This window comes from Scomber scombrus, chromosome 19 (assembly GCF_963691925.1).
Source record: "Scomber scombrus chromosome 19, fScoSco1.1, whole genome shotgun sequence".
Lineage (NCBI taxonomy): Eukaryota > Metazoa > Chordata > Actinopteri > Scombriformes > Scombridae > Scomber > Scomber scombrus.
Window position 1 is genome coordinate 2,604,136 of NC_084988.1, and position 23,030 is coordinate 2,627,165.

The 23,030-nt window shown below is 39.7% G+C and overlaps 1 protein-coding gene across 1 annotated transcript in view; it reads right to left on the reverse strand.

Annotated features, from left to right (window-relative positions):
• kcnh5b (potassium voltage-gated channel, subfamily H (eag-related), member 5b) overlaps positions 1-23,030 on the reverse strand; it is a 199,083-nt gene that overhangs the window by 150,077 nt on the left and 25,976 nt on the right. The window contains 2 exon segments of the mRNA XM_062440543.1: positions 2,729-3,121; positions 12,308-12,423. Of these exon segments, the coding sequence (XP_062296527.1) occupies positions 2,729-3,121; positions 12,308-12,423 (509 nt within the window).

Below are 23,030 nucleotides of genomic sequence, written 5' to 3' on the forward strand. Positions count from 1 at the left end.
CATCTGCTCATTTTTCGTTTTACATTCAATAAGTTCTTCAACTCAGGCTGAGATCTAATGCATTCAGTGGGAAATCAAGTGGAAAATCACCTTAAATGGATTTCAGGCCATATTGATATAACTCCTCAATATGTGACGGGTGTAAACGGCCGTGAAAAGTACTCTAAAGAGGCTCGATCCCTCGTGGAACATCACCCAGAAATCAAACAAGTGATACAGACACTAAAAACTCTCATTTCCTCAGACAGATTCATTTAAATGTGTTTTTTTTTTTGCCTCAGAATAATTAGATGCCAACATTGCAGTGACATTAGATTTCTCTACCAAGCTAAAAAACAATATGGTGATGATTCTCCTCCCAGTCTCTTCAAAGTCAAACAGCTGTTAAACCATTATTTCATGTCACAGATCAGGAAACAGTCCTTTATACCCACTACAGAAAACCATAACCACAATCCTAACATCATTATATTCAGCCATAAGGCAATAATACATGCTGGAAGATTTAACTTGTTAAGTGATACTGTCTCGGCCTTGGCAGCATTATTTTTAGGATCACTTTTACTCATTCTTACGGAGCCAGTAAAGGGACATAGGGGAAGAGAAAAAAAAATTGAATGTTTCTGGTGCTCACAAGATACTTTCTGGTGAGCATCCTCTGCATTTCAGTTTGTGTTTCTGTGTGAAAACGACAGTACAGGAGTTAGTTATATTTTGACCTCATTATAAGGACATTGCTGCTTTACTTGCAAGTCGTCACCGTTATGTTGTGTCTGACCCTAACACTAAATGCAACGAGGAGACATTATGCATATATGGGTTCCCAATCCGACCATTTTTTGTGTATTATTTTATCATTATTAAGGCAAAATAACTCAATTTATGTCCATCGACATTATAATGAATAGGCTATAGGCTTAATATTTGTTTAGTTACCTTCGGCTGCTCGAGATACTTTATGGTGAGCACGAGAAACATTTTCTCGTGCTCACCATAAAGTATCTCGTGCTATTTTTTTTTCTTTTTACCATGTCCCTTTACGGGCTCCGTACATTCTGACTGTTTGTGGTTGTAATATATTAAGATTTACCTTACAAATGAGACCAAGGTTGTAACTACAATCAAAAGAGAGGAAGAACAGTTACCTTCTTATCTTTGGGTACATTGTTTTCAGGCTTCTGCACAAAACTATGGTGCCTGGTGAAAGGTTAAGTACATCCATATGACCATCGAGTTGTGGCCTCCAACCCTGCTCCTGCAGAGCTACTGTCTTGCATGTTTTAGGCATCTCCCCACTTTAACACACCTGATTCTAATAATGAACTCCTTATCAAGCAGCTGAAGCTCATCAAAGGGCTTCATAACGAGTTCAATAACGAATTCTTAGGCATGACAACCAGGCCTGAAATGTTTTTTTTTTAGACAAAATGATTGTCTTTATCAGGCACAACATCATCCAGCTCAGCATATTTTTACCTAAATAAAAAACAGGACTCCTGCATCCATTTAAACAATAATAGTTCATATTGAATATGATTTTTTTCCTCACAAGAAAAGCTCAATCTCCTCCTTAAAAATCCTTAAAAACAACATTTTCTGTTTCTCCCTCAATGCAGAACCTATCGTTCATTTCAAAAGTGTAACTGCTGGACACAAGACGTCTCCTACTTCACACTTTTATAAGACGCACACTGGACCATTATTGGCTCCAAAGATATTGTGATGCAATGAATTGGCTTTAGATGAAACAATCAGAGGATCAACAGTCATCAGGATTAGTGGTTATACGTTATATATGACAGTTACTTCATGCCAGTGATGTCACTTCCATGCAGCTATTTAAGCATTTTGCTTCAGTGGTTTGATGAACAGAGATGTTCTTCTTCTTAAGGTAAAAAATGAAAATTTGATCCACTTTCACCGCAATTAACAGCAATGTAAAACCATAGCAAAGTGCATGAGGCTAAGAGGCTAGAAACATCACTCTTGATATCCCGTTAAACTATACCTGCTTTGAGAGCTACAGTGTGCAGACTTTCTTCTACCTTTACAGATTTAGCTCTTTTATCCAGCACTTGTTTTTTTTATCTACTTAACAACTTTTCCACCTCCTAACCATAGACTGTATATAAGAAATGGACGTAACATCCATGACGTCACCCATTGGTTTGTGGACTGTTGCTCGGAGGCCAATAGTATCGAATCTGAGCAGCGCCATCTTGAAAATGTCAGGTGCATGCCGGGAAAATAAAAACACGGATTCTACTTATATGGGCATCAGGAGGAGCATGAGGCGCCTCCTGAACCTGTGAACCAATCAACCTGTCAATCACGACGTAGCCACGCCCTAATGCATACCCTGCTTTATCGTCAAATATAAAATCAGGGAGGTCAAAATGTCCCAAATGAACATCATACTGCATTGAAGAAGGCTTTAAACTAGCGATTGAGACCATAAACACATTTTGAAATTGTTTACTGAGGTTAGAAATCAAGTGAGAAGTTGTCGAATACTCCATTGACTTGTATAGAGACGGAAGTCCTTTTGACACCAAAACGGTCGCCCCCTGGTGGCCTTTTGATAGAATGCAGTTTTAAATTACTTCCGCGTTGGCCTCATTTCAGAGGACCGGAACTCCTCGCCTGTTCAAAACACACTCACACACACACACACCAACCATCCCACCACTCACACCTGAGAAAAGATATCCAAAATCCACAACCGTACCTCATCCACGTTCTCAAAGGCGTTGATGATGTCATAGGGCAAGCAGGACAGCAGGTCGATGACGAACCAGGTCTTCAGGTAGTTCATGCGGATGAGCTTGGGGTCGGAGATCACCTCGCCGCCGGGCCCAACGAAGGTGGTGTGGAAGTTGAGGACGATGTCCACCAGGAAGATGACGTCCACCACGCTGTCCAGCACCAGCCACACGATGTTGTTCTGCTTGGTCTTGAAGGAGACGTTGTAGGGAACCATGATGGCCGTGTAGAAGGTGAGGATGAGGATGACCCAGTCCCACGTTGTCTTGAAGGTGCAGTAGTGGAGGATAATGTGCGGAGGCGTCTTAGGAGCCTCCTGCTTGTACTGCGGGAGGATGTCGGAGTTGAGCTGCAAAACCTGGAGATAAAAATTGGAAGACACCTTTACTCAATTAACTTTCGTGTCGTCCTCCCGGGTCAAATTGACCCCGTCTGTTTTGACTGTTCCTTCTTTCCTCCCTTCCTTCCTTCCGTCTGTCCTTCCTTCCTCCCTTCCTCTTTTCCTTTCTCCCTCCCTCCCTCCTTCCTTCTTTGACCCCCTCCCTCCTACTGTCCTTCCTTCCTTCCTCCTTCCTTCCTTCCTTCCCTCCTTTCCCCTTCCTTCTTCCTTCCTCCCTCCCTCCCTTCCTTCTTCCTCCTTTCCTTCCTTCTTCCTCCCTTCCTTCCTCCCCCCTACCGTTCTTCCTTCCTTCCTTCTTTCCTTCCTTCCTCCCTTCCTCTTTTCCTTTCTCCCTCCCTCCCTCCTTCCTTCTTTCCTCCCTCCCTCCTACTGTCCTTCCTTCCTTCTTTCCTCCTTCCTTCCTCCCTTCCTTCTTTCCTTTCCTCCCTCCTTTCCTCCCTTCCTTCCTTCCCTCCTTTCCCCTTCCTTCTTCTTTCCTCCCTCCTTTCCTTCCTTCTTCCTCCTTTCCTTCCTTCTTCCTCCCTTCCTTCCTCCCATCCTTCCTTAATTCAAGGACAACAGGAGGGTTAAACTCTTCATTTTAGCCTGAGTTAATCAATCAATACACATTAAAAAGATACAATATACTCATGAAGAAAGACTTTTAATGATTAATTGGTGCATTTATGGTATAAATCAGTGCCGTGTGCCTCCTGACTCCAGCTGCCAAGTCAGTATCATCATTAAATGACTTCTTAAACTGCTGTAATAGACTCATCTCTGTTTGATCCTGACAACTTATGAATCTCATTTATTTACTCTCTCTGATGTTTCATATCTTCTTTTAATGTGTCATATCATATGTCTTACCCACGGATCACGCAGGGATCACACATCACAAAGTCAGCTCATTTTACACTAAACTGTGTATTATTCTGTTTGTATCCAGCTGTGATATATAGCATACAGCCTCATACTGTACATTTGACTTACGTGTTACAACTTTCAACACTAACACCACTGCGGATAATGCAGACTTTACTACTATTATTAATAGTACAACTACTACAAGTGGCCTTCCCTCTTGCTACTGCTACTACTTTACTTCTACTGGTTTTACAGCTGTTACTACTATTAAAGGTAGAGTTGGTAATGTTGGAAAGCTAGCAAGAGAGCTAGCAAGATTTGAAAATAGCACCTCCTCCTGCCTCCTCTAAGTTCCACCCCGCTGCTCCCCCTCCCGTCAGTGAGTCCGTCCAAGCCTCGACCCCACAAACCAGCAACAGCGACAGGTGACGACTGTGCACGCACGAAGTAGGCAGGGAGAGAGGGGGGGCGGATGCAGAACTAGACATGAAGGCACCTGATTGGTTTTTGCTTTTCGGTGCGAAGAGCATGGATTGGTCGGAGTTTTATCAGTCCTGTGGCTTTCACAGAGGTCTGATTGTTTTCCGTTCCTTTTTCTAAAGTCATAATGTATTGATACCTCTGATAATAGAAGGACTATTTCACCCAGTATAACAAAAAGTGCTTCTGAACAGGATTACCAACCCTACCTTTAAAGTTTATATTGCAATGGTAGCCCTCTACGCAGCATCTGCTTTTATAACTCCTACTACTTCCATTATCATACAGCTAATACCTAGCCTGTGCCTCTATTACTGCTGCTATTATTGCTATTACTACACCTTATTAGCTACAGCAGCACACTACTACTGCCTCTACTTCTACTTCTACTATTATACAACTGGCATCACTACTGCTATTAATAATTATAAAATGTCTGCAATAACTATTAATACAACTCCAACTGGGACTAAATGATATAACTATAGAAACACCATAATGACAAAGACTTCCTGCCCTCCTCCTGATGTTAGAAATATTCACAGTTAGCCTTAGTTAGCCTTGTTTTATTCTCCCTCACAGTGTGATTCAGTGTCTGATGCTATACAGTAACAAGGCGGGCAAAGCAGAGCAGAGCAGAGGATCAACAGCGAGCTTCATAATGTTCGGAGCTGCATCTCATCTAATCCTAATCATCAGAGCTGCCAATCAAACAGCCTCTGGTCAGGAGCGGCATCAAACTAAAAAAAAAAAAAAAAACAGGACTGCCAATTAGAGAGAAAAGAAAGAAAAAACAACTCTGCTTATGTGACACTCGACAGCGTCCTCGACAGAAGATGCCAGCTGTGCTTTTCTGGCTGCGGAGGAGATGGATCACCTGCGATATCTATTGAATATGCTCAGGACATTATGTAACTCGCTGCCATCAGACACCATGCGGTTAAACTGATCCTGCTTCTTCCTTCCTACGTTACTTCTTTCCTGCCTTTAACATCCCTCTCTTCCTTACATCCACATCTCTCTCTCTCTCTCTCTCTCTCTCTCTCTCTCTGCTTTTCATTTAGCTAATGAACGAGGAGCAACAGGTGTATCCTCTGCAGAAGTTTCCACATTGGTCAAGCTGCTCTAATGGGACAGTCAGGCTTTAATGTAATATTAACCCTTTACATACTGTTCATATTCTGACTCATAATTAGTCTCTAAACCAGTTCACATTCATAAGTGTTTCATTAATCATTAATGAAGCTGTCAGAGTGTATTCTATTTATTTATGGGGAGGGGAAAATACATTAACAATCACTATTTTATGATGCAGGAGAAGATTTGATAGAATATAATGAATACAACCATGTTTTTTTAATAAGCACAGGTCAAATTTGTACATTTGCATGTTTAAAAATGTGTATCAGCTCCACAAAAAATGTAAAAAAGATGCATTTTATTTCCATTGTTTTATACTGTTGGTCACATTTAGGGAAAAGTTGAGCTAAAAGAAATGTTAAATTGGGTCAAATTGGACCCTGAACAGTATGTAAGGGTTAAATAACCTGCTCCAAGATCATTGGACTTAAGCAGAGAGACCTAAGTTCCTTATGGGAAATACAGGTCATGAGGAAGTCACACAACATTTTGAGTTCTTCCGTGCATATCTTAAGAAGTGAATTTTCATTATTGCCTTCAGGGCGTCACTATGCCCAATCCGCTTGTAAGGGTAACCGACTTTCCAAGTCCTTTATCCCCTCTGCTGTCCGACTGCTGAACGAATCTTTATGAGGTCCAGTTGTATCGGTTTGTTATTGCAGTGTGCAGCTGGATACTGTGGTGCATTTTTTATTACACTAGCACTATTCATTGGACTATAGGACCTGCTGACTTTGCACATTGATTTTTGCACTTTTGCACACAGCTGCCAACTCTTCTTCTTACTTCTGTGTTTTCTATCTTGTTATTTATGTGTACGAGTATGTTGTGGTGCAAGCTGTCAAATGAATTGCCCTCCAAGGGATTAATAAAGTTGTCTTGAATCTTGAATCTTAATTAAACAGTAGTAAAGCAGTTAAAACTCTCTGTATAGAAACAACGAGCTCCTAAGATCTGGAGAAATCACTTCAAGAAAAACACACAGGCACAAAGAGCGTTTGGCAGCTTACATGTAATGCTTTATACATTTTGGAGAGAGAATATATCTGCGTCTCTGAACCTAGAAGCGAGGCTATTTGCAGTCGACCCCCCAGAAGGGACATTATGCAGAGTGAACAGGGTCAAACTCTCACTTAAAGGTCAGAGTTCAGATAGTCACACTGGCAGAGGCTCTGTTTTGAAACCCAAACGAGGCTTTGTTCAAGAATGGCCGCCTACATGTGTCTGCACATATCGGTCACCGGTTGTTTTTTTGTGTCCATGAGGTTTAGTCAAATTTAAAGGGGTTAAAATGTGAAAATAAACGTATGAATAACTTGCACACATTCTTTTTTTGTGGACCCAGCATCAAATTTCTGCTTTTAATCCATTTTGAGAGAATATATTAGAGGATTATGGCAAAAATGTCTAAGTGGTGTAACCATAAAAACTTTGTACCAAATAATTCAACTTGCTTAAAAACAGTAAATTCTCAATAAAACACCATATCAACTAGTTTGGCATGATCTTACATTATAACTTTTATATTAAATAAAGGTAATGGAATACAATTGTTCTAAATATTACATTTACTCTGGTAACCATGGAGATCAGGAAACATTTACATTTATTAAATGAAGTCATTATTAGTATAAGTCCACTTAAATACACTGTAGGTGATAAAATATGTAATATTTATCATTATTTTGTGGTTACACCATTTGACATTTTCAGGAGCATTCAGTCTTACTTTTGTTTTTTGTTTATTTAAATGGTGCTGATGCTGCTTTTAAAACATTTTTTTTAAAGATATTTTTTAATTGCTCATCTTGTCAACCCTTATTAGTATTCTGATGTATAATAATATTAATAATAGATTAATAGAGTAATAATAGAGATACAAAGTGAATAAATGATACATTTTCATGTTTTGTTATTTTCATAAAACACCAACAGCAGCTTTTCATGTTTATTCATTAAAATATAAAATTATTGAATTATGAATCAATCATTAAAGAAAACACTTCCTTCAGGGAAATACGACTCTGTACAGCTGCGTCTCTCCTATAAAATCAGCTCGTTAAAGACGTCAGACTTTCACAAATTAAATAAGAAATATTTTATTTAAACATATTCTGAAAGCTGCAGCTGTTTTTTTATTGCTCCTTTATGTCGGTTCTGTTATTTCAGTAATTAAATGATTTAAATTGTCTGTTTATGTCTCATTCAGTGAGAGCCAGACGCTCCTACACATCTATAATCAATAATAAAACAATGCAGCCGTTATCAGCTGTTTTCCTTCCAGCTGTCACTAAGTGGAGATTATTAAGTGACAGTTTAAAGGTTTATTGGTGCATGAATGTTGATGTTCTTCATATTCAGCGGAGGTGCTGTGTGTCATGATTGGTTCAAGTCTCTTTAACCTTTGTGTCTTCTCCCGGGTCAAATTGACCCCGTCTGTTTTGACTGTTCCTTCTTTCCTCCCTTCCTTCTTTCCTCCCTTCCTTCCTTCTATCTGTCCTTCCTCCCTCCTTCCTTCTCTCTTTCTTTTCTTCCTACCCTCGTTCCTTCCTTCCTTTCCTTCCTCCCTTCCTCCTTTCCTCCCTCCCTCCTTCTCTTTCTTTCCTCCCCCTATCTTCCTTCCTTCTTTCCTTCCTCCCTCCCTCCTTCTCTCTTTCTTTCCTCCCCCTCCCCCCTCCCTTCCTCCCTTCCTTCTTTCCTCTGTCCTTCTTTCTATCCTTCCTCCCTTCCTCTTTTCCTTTATCCCTGCCTCCCTCCTTCCTTTTTTCATCCCTCCCTCCTTCTTTCCTTCCTTCCTTCCTTCCTTCCTTCCTTCCTTCCTTCCTTCCTTCCTTCCTTCCTTCCTTCCTTCCTTCCTTCCTCCCTCCTTCTCTCTTTCTTTCCTCCCCCCCACCTTCCTCCCTTCCTTTTTTCCTGTCCTTCTTTCCTCCCTTCCTCCCTTCCTCTTTTCCTTTATCCCTGCCTCCCTCCTTCCTTTTTTCCTCCCTCCCTCCTACCTTCCTTCCTTCTTTACTCCGTCCTTCCTCCCTTCCTTCCCTCCTTTCCTCCCTTCCTTCCTCCCTCCTTTCCTTCCTTCCTTCCTTCCCTCCTTCCTTCCCTCCTTTCCTTCCTTCTTCCTTCATCTCTTCCTTCCTTCCTCCCTCCCTCCTTTCCTTCCTTTTTCCTTCCTCCCTCCTTCCTCCCTTCCTTCCTTCTTCGTGCCTATTTCCTCCCTTCTTCCTCCCTTCCTCCCTTCCTTCCTCCCTTCTTCCTCCCTTCTTCCTCCCCTCCTTCCTTGACTGGAGGACAACAGGAGGGTTAAAACAACACTGGAGTGAGGGATGACTTCCCATCTGAGGAATTCGTCGTCGTTAATAATGAATAATTAAGAAGTTGAGATAACATTGGTACACGTGCTGCCATGCTGGCTCATTTTTATATATACTGTCAAACTAATCGTTGTTGCACTTTTGTTAAAATCATGAAGGTTTCAGCTTCTAATAGCAAGTGAAGCTCATATGTCTTAAAATATAGATATCACACCCCAGAAACACCTTTTATTTCTTCTTTAAGGAGGGCCAATTAAAGCAATGCTGAAAGAGAGATACCACTGAATAGCAGGAGCTACATACCTCCTTAATTAATTCATCAATTTCCTTTTCCTTTTTACTTGACCTACTATCTTTCCCCTTTGATTTTTTTCTTCCCCCTTCCACCCTTCATTTCACAGCTTTTTCACACTTTTTCTCATTCCATCTTCCTTCCTACCTTCCTTCACTTTGCCCTTATCACCTTTACGCCACCCTGGAAGCAACATTTTGCTAAACACCCCGCCCAGCTCCCCGCTTTGTGTGCTAAGCAGGGATGAAAATTCAAACTAATTTTAATTAAAGGCGACACACCTCTCTCAAATATTCATGAATAAAAAAAACAGGTGGATGAGCTCCGGCAGAAAGAAGACATGAGCCATCCTCTCCTCCTCCTCCTCCTCCTCCTCCTCCTCCTCCTCCTCCTCGTCTCTCCTGCAAATCCATTTTCTAAATTTCTACCAGTCACAATCATTCAAAGTGCACACAGCCTTTGTCTCTCCACCCTACATGAAATATTAATGACACCCGCAGTCCACCGGAGCACAGCAGCATTCCGGGAAAAGAGAGCACCGCCCGCTGTGTCAAACAACTGCAGCTCCACAGAAGTTGGCGCTCGCGTGTGTATGTGAATGAGTGAGTGTGTGTGTTGGCAGGGAGGGTGGCTTGTATAGATTGTTTGAGGAATGGTTGCATGTGAGAGAATATGTCTGCATGTCTGTAGTTTGCTCAATTAGCTGATTTTTGAGTCCGTGGTAAAGGTTAAGAGTTCAGGTTAGGGTTAAAAATTAATATAAGTCCATGTTAGGTCCTCAAAAGTGACCTAAGACAACGTGTGTGTGTGTGTGTGTGTGTGTGTGTGTGTGTGTGCTGTGTGTGTGTGTGTGTGTGTGTGTGTGTGTGTGTGTGTGTGTGTGTGTGTGCATGTGTGTGTAGTATTTAATGTTTTATATGAATGTTTATTTGTGCAGAAATAATGTAAAGAGCAGACAGTTGCTAGCTGCACATTTGCAGTGTGTGTGTCTATAGAGGTTAGGTCCATGTTGAGACACTGAAGAAGACTGTTTTTCTATTATTTTTATACTGTTATAATGTCACATTTCTATGTTAAATACAGTCAAAAGGTCCAAAACTTGATGTGAAGGAATGCAAAATGCTCCCTGTAAGTCAAAATTCAGGGCTTCAGCCAGACTTTGATGCAGTTTTTGAGTGAAAAACAACAACAAACAACAAGAAAAATAGTAGTCAGAACAGAGTGGGCTCATCAGAGGGGGGACGTTAAAGAGACAGGAGCTAAAAAACAGCCTGTTTCAGACAGAGGCTGAACTGAGAGGCTGCATAGAGGACCACTATAAGCTAACCCTAACTGTGAATTAAAGAAATATAGTACAGTGGAGACCCAGAGTATAAATATACACCTGTAAATGTGCAGGATATGTCCCTGTCTGACAAAAAAAAGTTGATAATGGTGAAAGAGATGTGATGAAATCTTTAGTCATAAATCCAAAAATATACTCTTAGATCTTATTGAGTCACTACATCTAACACTACTCCTCATCTCATCTCCTAGAAATTACCTTAATATACACGAGAGGAGGTTGTGGTAGGTACAAAAAAAAAATCTTAATCCTTAAAAGATCAATGTCAAATTTTACTATCAAATCATGAAGTAGATGCTTATTTATCTTATATAAAAAACAGACAGTAAAAAAGGATTATTCCCTTTTTCAGATGAGAGATTAAGAGTTGGTTTAAGACTTTTAATGACTGAAATTAAAAGGAATCAAACCTCACTCACATATCTGACATAATTCATAGCTGGCGTGTTTACAAGCAATAGTCATTCAATCTATGTACATGCAGCCATTACCTCTCTACTATACATTATATTGTAGTTTTTATTGATTGTTGCACTCCGTCACCAAAGAAAAAAAATATGAGTCTGTCATGTTGTGTTTGTACAGAGAGCTGACAGGAAGTTGGGACCTGAGATTGCCAACTAACGTCTCCTGCCAAACTCAAACAAGGGTGCTCAATGTTAATACTTATCAAAGTGTCGTGATGTATGAAAATCAATTCAATTCAAGCAATTTGTGCCGTGACCTCATATCACAACCTAAAACGAGGAGTTGTATTTTTTTTATTTGTGCATGATCGGCTTTATACCTCAGGTCAGTTTCAACAGTGAGGGTTACCTGGAAACATAGAATTAAGCAAGAAGCACATGTTGCTATGGTTACCTGAAGGTTTACATTCCGTACCTTGTGTACCAATTTAGAACAAGTGGTTATATTATATAAAATTTTAATTATCACTTAAACAAGGTGACCAAAGCAGTTTTATTTTATATTTATTGGACTACTGCAACATCATCACTGGAAAAATTACAACTCATTCAAAATTGTGCTGCCGACTTTTAACCAAAGCAAAGAAAAGTGAGCGTATTACTTCAGTTTCAGCTGCAATTAACTGGCTCCCGGTATCTTTAAGAAAACATTTTAAGCTTCTTTTACTTGTTTTTTAAAAGCTTTAAATGGTTTTTGGTGACCAGCCTACATCACAGACTCTCATTTTTGTCATTTTACAATCCTTCATGAACTCTCAGATCATCTACTGAACCGCACAAGAAAATATGAAGTGCAGCTTTCGTTAATTATGCTCCAAAACTATGGAGTACTCTACCTAAAGCTGTAAGAGATTTGAGCTCTGAACATTTTTAAACAGCAGCTGAAAACATATTTATTTAATCTGGCTTTTAATTTTTGTCAATTTGTATTAAAGAAATAAAGTTTAATATTTTATTATTATTAAAAAGTGTATTTTTTAAACTTTGTATTTGTTTTCTTTTTTCTTAAAAAATCATAATCCACTGTGCAAAACTTTTAATATCAAAATTATAAACTCAGAGCTCAAAGCTATAAGGAAAAATATAATATGATTAACAAAAATGAGTATGAAAACAAATAATAAAATAAAAGTTACTTTTGTCCATTTCCTTTCATGTCCACTGAGGACTAAATCAGTCTTTTCCCTTGTATTGAGTCCATATTAAAAAGTGTGCTGTGCAGTAATCTACAGTATGAGGCGTACTGAGTGTATTTTACGTGCTTACCTCGGCCAGTCTGGACTGCTTATGGCTGACTTCATGTTTGCCGATGGGTGCGAGCTGCTGCAGCGTGTTGCGGTTGTTGGTGAGCGCTCGTGTCAGCCGAGCAAACTTGGTCCATCCTGCAGAAAACAGACGATAATACAACGCTTAGGTTACATTTATCACATTTGAGTTGAATTGAACTGAAGTGTTTGTGAAAGTTGGGAGTGCGACTCTGCCTCCGTGTTTGCCGCCATCGTTGACACAGTTTCCTGCTTCAAGACACCAAATATTCCCACAGCTTCCACGCGCCACTACAACACTGAAAGGAACAGTCGGTCGTTCATATTTACAGTAAACCCGACGTGCAAGTGAACGCAGCATGAACCCCTCTCTTGGCAAACACTCGACCTACTAAAAGCATCCTTGAATCCGACTCGACCAGCTGCAGGGTTTCTGCTCTGCAGCTTTCCGATGAGCTCTAAACCAAAATGTATTCTGCAGGGATCAATATTACAGAAATCACTGAAAACGTAGCATATGTTTGTCTTATAAACATGAAAGCTTATGGGGAAATGCAACATCTGTGGGAACATTTTGAAGTGGGAAAGTTTGAATTTATTTATTTTTTTGGCATGACTCAGTGCAGATGGTGCTTTTTAACACTTTTGTACACTTTACAGTATTAATGCCTTGATTTCATGGGGATGGTTGGGTTGTAAGGCAAAGCAAGGCACATTCATTAGTACAGTAGATTTCAGCAACATGTAATTCAAATTGCTTTACGTAAAACATAAAATGCATCAACACATGGCAAAATAAAAAGACATCTAAACATGATTAAAAGTGTTAAATTGGAAATATAAAAAAGTTGAGTAATGATCCAGAGGGAGCCGCTACTAGCCGCTACCAGCGTTAACACCCAAATCTGTACAGCTGATTGACTCGAGTCGAGGCACCAGACTTTGACATAAAGAATAACACTTTTAAAGATGATTTCTATAGTTCTGCTGCATTGATTTTAACATTAAATTGATTTAAAACTGTCCGTCGTGACTCCAACAATGCTGCATGAGTGATTTAATGGAGCTGTAATATCAGTGATTCTGTATTTCTTGTTTCCTTCTTTTAACTTTAACTTTTTTCTGTCTTTATGACCTTTTTCATGCTGCTTTTGAAAAGACTTCTATACATTGAGTTCATTATGAATGCAGTGAAATGCACAGCAAGCATTATGAAATATTATCATACTGTTTGAGCCAGCGCTGTGTTTCCTCCTCTCATCTACTCCTTTATTTAAATCTGTGTTTTTAATGTAAAGTTACGTCTCTTTGCACTTTGATCCCAGAGAAACATTCTTTTATTAAACCTTGCAGAAAATGTACAATAAACAGATTTGATTTGACTTTTCTTGCAATTCAAAGACAAGCTATAATGTTCTTTATGGTGTCATTTGGACGTCCATCTAAATAATGTAGACTCGTGCATTTGTGGTCATTCTCTCTTCAGCCACGACTGAACGACTGCAAACTACTACTGCTCTAAAAATAAAATCAAATGTTTGAAAGGGCAAAGAGTAGCACAGCAACAGAGGCACACCACAGACCATCGACCCGACCCTTTGAAGGGACCATTACCAATAAAAAAGTGGACTTTTTGTAATAGCTTTTAACCCTCGGGCCACCACGCCGCCTTTCACTCTCTGCTCAAATGGACGCAGATTCAGCCGTTCTCTCCTCTGTGTGCAATGGTGTGAAAGGAGCCACACACACACACACACACACACACAACAATGAGCTAAGACCCGTACAGGATGAAGTATGAAACAGAATAACCAGTTTATTCTCAGCACTGAGTCCCCCAATCATTTAACTTCCCTCGAGGAAAATCTGTTGTAGTGGCTTTTGTGGAACTAACTGTGCATCTTCAGTGTCAGAGCCGCTGCTTTTGTGGGTGATTTTCTATACGATAATACTCAAAGTTGGCTGCGGATCACCAGAGATAATGAAGCCTGCGTGTTCTCAGCCAAAATGGAGATTTTTGAATATCTATCCTGGAGGAAAAAATGCTGCAATAGTGGCTTGTGTAACTGTATATTGTAGAGCATATTGTTGGCTGTTGAAAGGAAAACGCATCTAAGCCAAAGAGATGACTGTCAATTAACTTCTTAAAGGGGAACTACCACATATACAGTACTGTGCTAAATAGATTTGTAGTTTTAGCAATGCTATAATGACCATATATAATTATTTCTCAGTCTCTTTATTAGAATACAACCAGTAAATACAGGAAATGTGTATGCACTATTAAAAAAAAGGGGGACCTCCCCTTACATTTGAGCAATAGCAGGAACCTGGATTTCCTGATTACCCAAATGAATGCCATTGCTAACATTTGTATTTGTCCAACTATTTCATGTCGAAATGACAAAAAAGGTCAATTACACCAGGTTTGTGCATTACATACACATGTTGTAAAGTTGACAATGAGTCAGGATGTGCAAATTGCCAAAGGAGGTCTCACTAAATATTGACTTTTGCCTGTATTTCCTGTATTTTCTGTTTATATCTTAATAAAGAGACCGAAAAATAAATATGGATGTTCATTAAATTTAGTTAAAACAACCAAGTTATAGGTGGCCTAAGACTTTTGGACAGTACTGTATCTAAAAAGTAAAGCATTTACCAGCAAAGCACACCTGAATCTGTAGAGTTCAGTGAATTAGGTCAAGTTGCATTGTGGGTAATGTAGGAGCCAGGTTTTGACAATGAAGATGAATTGGTGGGAAATTAAAGACGATATCTGATGCATCAATTTTGAGCGACAATGATGTTATAAGATTGTTTTGAGGTATTTATATTTTTCATGACTTTTTATATCGGGTGATTTTATATGATTCTTCTATATTTTACATGAAAATTATGGTTTGTTTTTTACTCCACTGAAGGGTATATTCTTTAGTTTGATGATTCTTATTTTGCATTGAAACATTAGATTAAAATAACATTGGGAAAGAAAGAAAAAAAAAGAAAGAAACTGTATCTCAGACTTGATGACACAAAGTTTCAACCACATCTCATGGTCTTCTTCAGAAAATCAAGTTTTCTCAGTTGCTATGGTGATGGCTCTGTTGTGGCCATGTGAATGAAGTTTGTAACTTTTGTACCTGGGTCTGATACCAGAAGACATTATTCATATATCTCTTCAAAATCTTGATATTAGCATGCAAAAAAGGCTGTCACAAGGAGCTGGTTGAAAGATGAAATATACTCCATATATAAATATATATATATAATATACTCTATGGAATACATAATATACTACATATACAAGAGAAAAGATGAGTCGAGGCCTCAGTGGACTGAAAATAAATAGTGAAAGGAAAGAGACAAAAGTTACAAAAGTCTGAAAGGTAAAGACTTTTACAGCTGTGTGCAAACGATGTTATTAATAATGTATAAATTCAACTTTTGACTTCTATTTTCTAAAGCAGAAGTCTGACTGGAGGACTTTTTACTTGAAGTAGCTTTCCATTAATCCTTTAACTTAAGCACAGATCCTAAGTGCTTCTTTTACACTGCCTATAGAGCCTATGGAGGTTGCATAATTCAACATACAGCGTGCATTATAGAGCGCTACCATTCCCTAATGTGTTACAGAATAATAGCAGACTATTGGCATGGAAAGTAAGTAAATGTGCTCTTTTACAGACGCAGAACCACTTTCATCATGCAGGAAAATGGGGGGAATTTGTCTTGGTGGCATTACATACTAACAGCTTACAGACCCCCGCTGTGCACACTGTCAGTTAAGCACAAAAGGAGCACAAACACATACAGCACTAAGAGGAAACTACAGGACAAGTAACATAAGACGTCTCTTCTTTTAAATGGTTAATGCTTAAATGCTCCAGCTACGGTTTCCCCCCTAAAGAATGCAACACTGCACGGTTTATCAGACTGGAGCAACAATAGAAGTGGGAATGAAAAAAAAAAAAAGTAAAGGCATGAGCTAAAAATAACAGGGGGGGGGGGGGGAGAGCAGAAGCAGAAGCAGTGCACGCACCACCAAAGTGAATCCTACAATGAGATTTTTGATGAGCTGATACACAGCGAGGACAGCACGCACCAAAGACTACAGCACAACACAAAGACATCTAAACAGCACACAAGTCTTTATCTTTAATATTAAGCAGTGCAGAGCTGATTTAGGGAAGATGCATAAACCATTTTTAGATATTAAAGGTGCAGTGTGTAGAATTTAGCAGCATCTAGTTGTAATATAATATTCTGAAGTATGTTTTAATTGGTGTATAATCACCTGAAAATATGATTTGTTGTGTTTTTGCTACCTGAAAATGATCCATTTATATCTATATTACCGCTATGTTGCACCGCTATGTTTCTACGGGAGCCCAGAACAGACAAACTACTAGTTCAAGGAGGGCTAGTGACAGATTTAAGAGAGAAACCCTTAATGAGAAAGAGAAATCATGTTTTTTAGAAGTTTCTGAGGGAAGATTCTTGCAGGTTTTCAAACTTATTGAGGCTCACTCTGCTCCTGGGAACACTCAAAGCTTTAGAAAAGGTTTTATATGCTTGTCCTGATCTATGCCTCCTCACTGTTTTATCACAGAGAGTTTCATGGACTTCTTAGCTTAGATTTTTGTCCTAAAAAGTTTGTGGTAGACGTGCACATCTGGAGGAGGAAAGCAGGTGCTAACAACATCTGTGAAAGTAAGAAAAAAGTCAGCTCACTGCAGCTCCCAATGCAGGTAGATTTAATAGGATAAGGAAGTGATGTTTTGAGCTTGACATGCAGCGTGAACCTTTACAGCCTTTCTAAACTATCCAATCAATTAAATTAGCTAATCAATCAAGGATAATTAATGTCACAGCAAAGGTCTGAGTAAGCTCTGAATGTTTTTGTAAATGACAGATTTCACTTTGTCATCATGGGTTATTGATTGATGGGCACAAATTTAATCTACGACATAAAGTGTGCAAAAATTAAAAGGGTCTCAATACTTTCTGGATCTACTGTATGTTTATAAAAAGTCAGTGTGAAGTGTTGATGGACCGGAGCAAAAATCTAACAATGGTTCTTTTATATTTGTGGTTAATACCAGCGCTGGGCAATTAATCGAAAAATAATGGAAACCGACATTTAGAAACTGTAATGGACTTAATCTTGCTCATGTCAATTATTCGTGGTGTTCACTGTTGCCATGACAGCAAAGGTTGCATATCTTTAAGGGATTTGAAAACTTGTCTCCAGTGATGATTTGAACCCAAACCATGATCTTTAAACTAGACATTAACCACAGCGTCACAACTTAAAACATCATTATTTTCACTCCATAAAGGAGGAAAAGATGGAAGGAAGGAAGGAAGAAAGGGAGGAAGGAAAGATGGAAGGAGAGAAAGACAGATGGAAGGAAAGAAAGAAAGGACGGATGGAAGGAAGGAAGGGAGGATGGAAAGATGGAAGGAAGAAAGGGAGGAAGGGAAGATGGAAGGAGTGAAAGACAGATGGAAGGAAGAGAAGACAGGAAGGAAAGAAAGAAAGAAAGAAAGAAAGAAAGAAAGAAAGAAAGAAAGAAAGAAAGAAAGAAAGAAAGAAAGAAAGAAAGAAAGAAAGAAAGAAAGAAAGAAAGAAAGAAAGGACGGATGGAAGGAAGAAAGGGAGGAAGGAAAGATGGAAGGAAGGAAGGAAGGAAGGAAGGAAGAAAGAAAGAAAGGACAGATGGGAGGAAGGAAAGATGAATGGAAGGAAAGAAGGAAGGAAAGTGGGCCGGTTCTGGCCCACGGGCCTCATGTTTGACCCCCCTGCCTTAAAACATCATTATTTTCCCTCCCTAAAGATCCTCATGTGTGAGGGCAGCAGTGTAAAATACAAAACTAAAGAAACTGTGAAAATACATAATTGTTCATAAAGGGAGGAGAAAATCGTTCATTAATCGTAATCGAGGTTAAAAGTTCAATTAATCGTGATTTAGATTTTTGCCATAAAGAAATTAAAGTACAGATGTGAACTCAGACTACACAAAACTTTACCAAAGCTGTCCTCTTTTCACCCTAATGCACCTTTCTGATGGAAATGTTCTGACATGGAGAAGCAGTGTTAAGTTTTAATACTCCACATATCTGGAAAAAAAAACCTCCCATAAGACGACTGAAGACTTTTTCTGAATGCAATTTCTTTTTATGAAATCATCATTTTAGAGTTAATATCTCACACTGTGCTGTAACTTTTTATTCTCCTGTTTTTATCTGTCTATATCCAATTAAACACTTTAAATCATATTTAAATGACTTTTTTATTGAGCCATGTGTAGCTTTTATATCCTGTCATGATGCATTTTATGTTTTATGTAAAGTACTTTGAATTGTTGAATTGCCTTGTTGTTGAAATGTGATACTAATAAATTTGCCTTGTCTTGACTCGGCATATTTGAAGTCAGCACTAATCTGGATGAAACCATCACCTGACAAAACAGCTCATATAAACCTGCACAAATAAATCCTGCTGAGGAAGAAAATCAACCAGAGTCTTATTTAACGCAGCTTTTAAAAACATCCTCAGATTAACCCTCCTGTCGTCCTCCCGGGTCAAATTGACCCCGTCTTTTTTGACTGTTCCTTCCTTCCTTCCTTCCTTTCCTTCCTTCCTTTCTTCCTTCCTCCCTCCCTCCTTCTTTCCTCCCTTATTTCCTCTGTCCTTTCCTTCCTTCCTCCTTCCTTTCCTCTGTCCTTTCCTTCCTCCCTTCCTTCTTTCCTTCCTTCCTCCTTCCCTCCTTCTTTCGTCCCTTATTTCCTCCGTCCTTTCCTTCCTTCCTTCCTTCCTTCCTTTCTTTCCTTCCTCCCTCCTTCTCTCTTGCTTTCGTCCCCCGTACCTTCCTTCTTTCCTTCCTTCCTTTCTCCCTCCCTCCTTCTTTCCCTCCTTCCTCCCTCATTTCCTTCCTTCCTTCCTCCCTCCTTCTCTCTTGCTTCCTTTCTCCCTCCTTTCCTTCCTTCCTTCTTCCTCCCTTCCTTCCTTGACTCGAGGACAACAGGAGGGTTAAACAATCATTTATCAGAACTAGCCCCTATAGGCATCTTTCTATCTTAATGTTTCCCTCTCCTGTGCTGTTGATGAAGGTCTTGTTTTGGTATTCGTCACTCATCCTGATCAGCTGTCTACCTGATGTCTACCTGATGTCTCGCTGGAGGCCGAGCTAACAGACATCTGGGAAGCTTTTACACACCGCTGACAAAGCAAACAGTAAACAACAGTGCCGCTCTGCAATAAATAAAAACAACATGATGCCTTCTTTCTTTTTTTAATGGTTCTGCTCTGCCACATTTTAGCTTTCTTTACTTCCTGTTTCCCTACACTGATGTGGAAAGTGATATCATAGAGAGTCAATCCACAATTTAATTAACTGCAATATTCTTAAAGACTTTTTAGGTAAACCAGTAAAAAAGAGAGCTGCAGTAATTTAATTCTAATACAAGCATATATCAGAGTTTCAGCATCATTCAGAGTTAACCCTCCTGTTGTCCTCCCGGGTCAAATTGACCCCATCTCTTTTGACTGTTCCTTCTTTCCTTCCTTCCTCCCTCTTTCTTTAATTTTTCCTTCGTTCTCTCCCTCTTTTCCTTTTTCTTTGCTCCCTCCTTTCCTTCCACCCTTCCTTCTCTCCTTCCTTCCTCCTTTCCTTCCACCCTTCCATCTCTCCTTACTTCCTTCCTCTTTTCTCTCTCCCGCCTTACTCCTTTCCTTCCTTCCTTCCTTCCTTCCTTCCTTCCTTCCTTCCTTCCTCTTTTCCTCATCAGTCCTTACTCCTTTCCTTCCTTCCTTCCTTCCTTCCTTCCTTCCTTCCTTCCTTCCTTCCTTCCTTCCTTCCTTCCTTCTTTCCTTCCTCATTTCCTTCCTCCCTTCCTTCCTTCCCTCCTTCCTTTCCTCCATCCTCCTTTCCTTCCTTCCTTCCTTCCTTCCTTCCTTGACCTGAGGACAACAGGAGGGTTAAAAATGGTCTCATTTTGGTCTAATAATCATATTTAAATCATATGTTACCTAATAAAACCATGATCAGAGACTAAAATCACTTTTAGATAAGATCATATAAATAGTCCATAAACTCAGGATTCATTCAAAAGGCACATGTTGAATCTGGAAACTGGAAGAGAACAGAAAAAACACAAATCCCTACAAGATGACCTCCCTGTGTATTGCAATAAATGTGATAGCAGGAATACAGAATCTAGCTCACATTTAACCCTTACATACTGCTCAGGGTCAAATTTGAGCTATTTGAGAGTTGCGTAAACATCCTATACACGTTTATTTTAGCCAGACTGTTGCTAATGTGACCCACAGTATACAAAACACGTAAATAAAACGCATCTTTTTTTAAAACTTGTGTGCAGCTGATACACATTTTTTGATATACAAATGTACAAAATACAAAAAAACACCATTTAAACATTCTTCATATTCTATAAAATGTTCTCCTGGACCATAAAATAGTGATTGTGAGTCTTTTTTTCCCCTATAAATAGATAGAATACACTCTGTTCACTCTCTCACAGCTTCATTAAAGGATGAATTAAACATTTATTATTGACTGATGTGGAATTTATGGTGTAGAGGCTATTTATGAGTCAGAATATGAACAGTATGAAAGGGTTAAAAGGGTTAAATTAGGAGGATATGTGCTTGAAAATTGAAAAAAGGGCTCATTTTACAGCTAATTGGTGCATGAACACCCAAACAGGGACACAGGATGCAGATATGTTTCAAATCTCTACTGTTATTTGAAGTTGAGGATTGACGTCACCATGAGACTGGGATCTCTCTCCCCCCGCTCTGGCTGACGCTGACGTGTTGTGGCGTGCCGAGCTGTGGGAGCAGCCAGAGACGAGGCCGACGGCGAGTTTCGGTCCGCGGCACGAGTGAACTCAGCTGCCGACGCCTGCAGCAGCAAATCTCCCTTTTCTTCCCCTTCCAAATGCACTATCCCACCCCTCTAATCACCAGGCGGGTTAAACAGCAGCCTGCAGTATATATACGCTGCTCTGAGACACAGCAGAGTCATCCTGCATGCTCACTGTGGCTTAAAAAACAAACCGTATTATATACTGAAATACAGCGTGGAGAGCTGGCTGGCTGGCTTCAGTCGGCTGGCTGCAGCGTGTCAGTTTGTCCCCTGGTGGCAAAAGTGCAGCATTGTTGCCAAGGTGATTTAGTTTTAAGAGGTCTGACCATCACTAGGTATAAGAATGTCTATAATAAAAAAGCCATCTGTGTAATAGCGTAGTTAACTTTTCACTTGCAAACAGCTGATTACTGTCAGCAGAGTCTCCACAGAGAAGCTAAAGCAGCTCGGTTAAATCAATATGTGATCTTTATAAACTGACCACAGAATCATCAACATCTGTTTCTTCTCACCACATTTAGTCTTATTACTGTGAACTTCTATTCTATTCAAAGCGGGAAACGAGCTTGGCATTTAGCTTTGTGTTCTTTAAAGTGTCGACAATCAGGACTTTTATACCTCCATAGTCTGATCTGTCATTGTGTTTCTTGTGTCTTGTAACCTACAGAGAATTATCAGTGACTCTGCAGCTGCTCTCGGCTTTACAGAGCTTTATAGTTGAGTTTCAGCTCATTGTTTAGCTGTCCGGCTGGTTTTGGTTCACTCTCAGCGCTCTCATAGTGTCGTTTTTTAAAGAAAAAGCTCTAAAAAAGCCTACACTACCTGCCTGTACACTACCTGCTCAGCACCAAATGACTAGCTGGTGAACATTTAGCAGCTTAAAGAGCCAGATATTACCCTCAGGAGTTGGTGGAGAACAAAAACAGAGCAAAAAGAGAGTGAAAACACGACTCCAGATTAATGATAATGTTGATCAGTAACTGCTGGATGTGGAATTAAGTTCAACATATTAACTTTAAAAGGTGATGATATGTCAGCGGTCGGTTTCCATGGCCTCACACCAAGCCAATGTGGCAATTTAGCTGATACTGTGTCACCTTAAGGCTGCATGACTTAAGTTTTTGGTCACATGGGGACAGAAGAACTTCACAAAGTGGCAATGATTGGCAAGCCTGATATTTCACTGATACCTTGGGATAAAAACCAATGTAGAGTTACCACACCTACATATCACATATCAAAATACAGATGGGTAAACCTCAGATACACACCACCACCACCATCAAGAAGAACAGTTTATGCAGGAGATGAGACTCAATGACTCAGCTATAGATATCAAGAAGATCCACATACAAGAAAATCCAAAACAAGCTGAGCTACACCAGCAAAGACAAAGACGTCTTTTGCAACAAAAAGCTCATTTTTCTTTGTGTTTTTTTTCGTTTCTTTTCTTCGATTCATCTGCAAACACTTGACAAGCTGTGGACGTCTGACTGCAGAACAGAAGCTCGTCACGCTCTCAGCAGCAGCAGCAGCAGCTAATTCACAAAGACGTCAACGCACTGATGTGACAATAATCATTCCACTCAAGCTCTAATTGCATGTTCAGCCCATGTTATTCATGTGTGGTTAAACACACGTAATGAATGAACGAATCAACAAACCCACATGACAACTATAGGGCAGGTTTGTGCTGCAGAGGGGAGGCGGGGGGCGTACCCATGTTTACATGTGTTTGTACATTAAAAGCAGACCAGATGAGGGAGGAGGGGACGAAGGGTGGGGAGATGGGGGGGGTGGGTGGGATCCTTGTCAAAGGGCAAACAC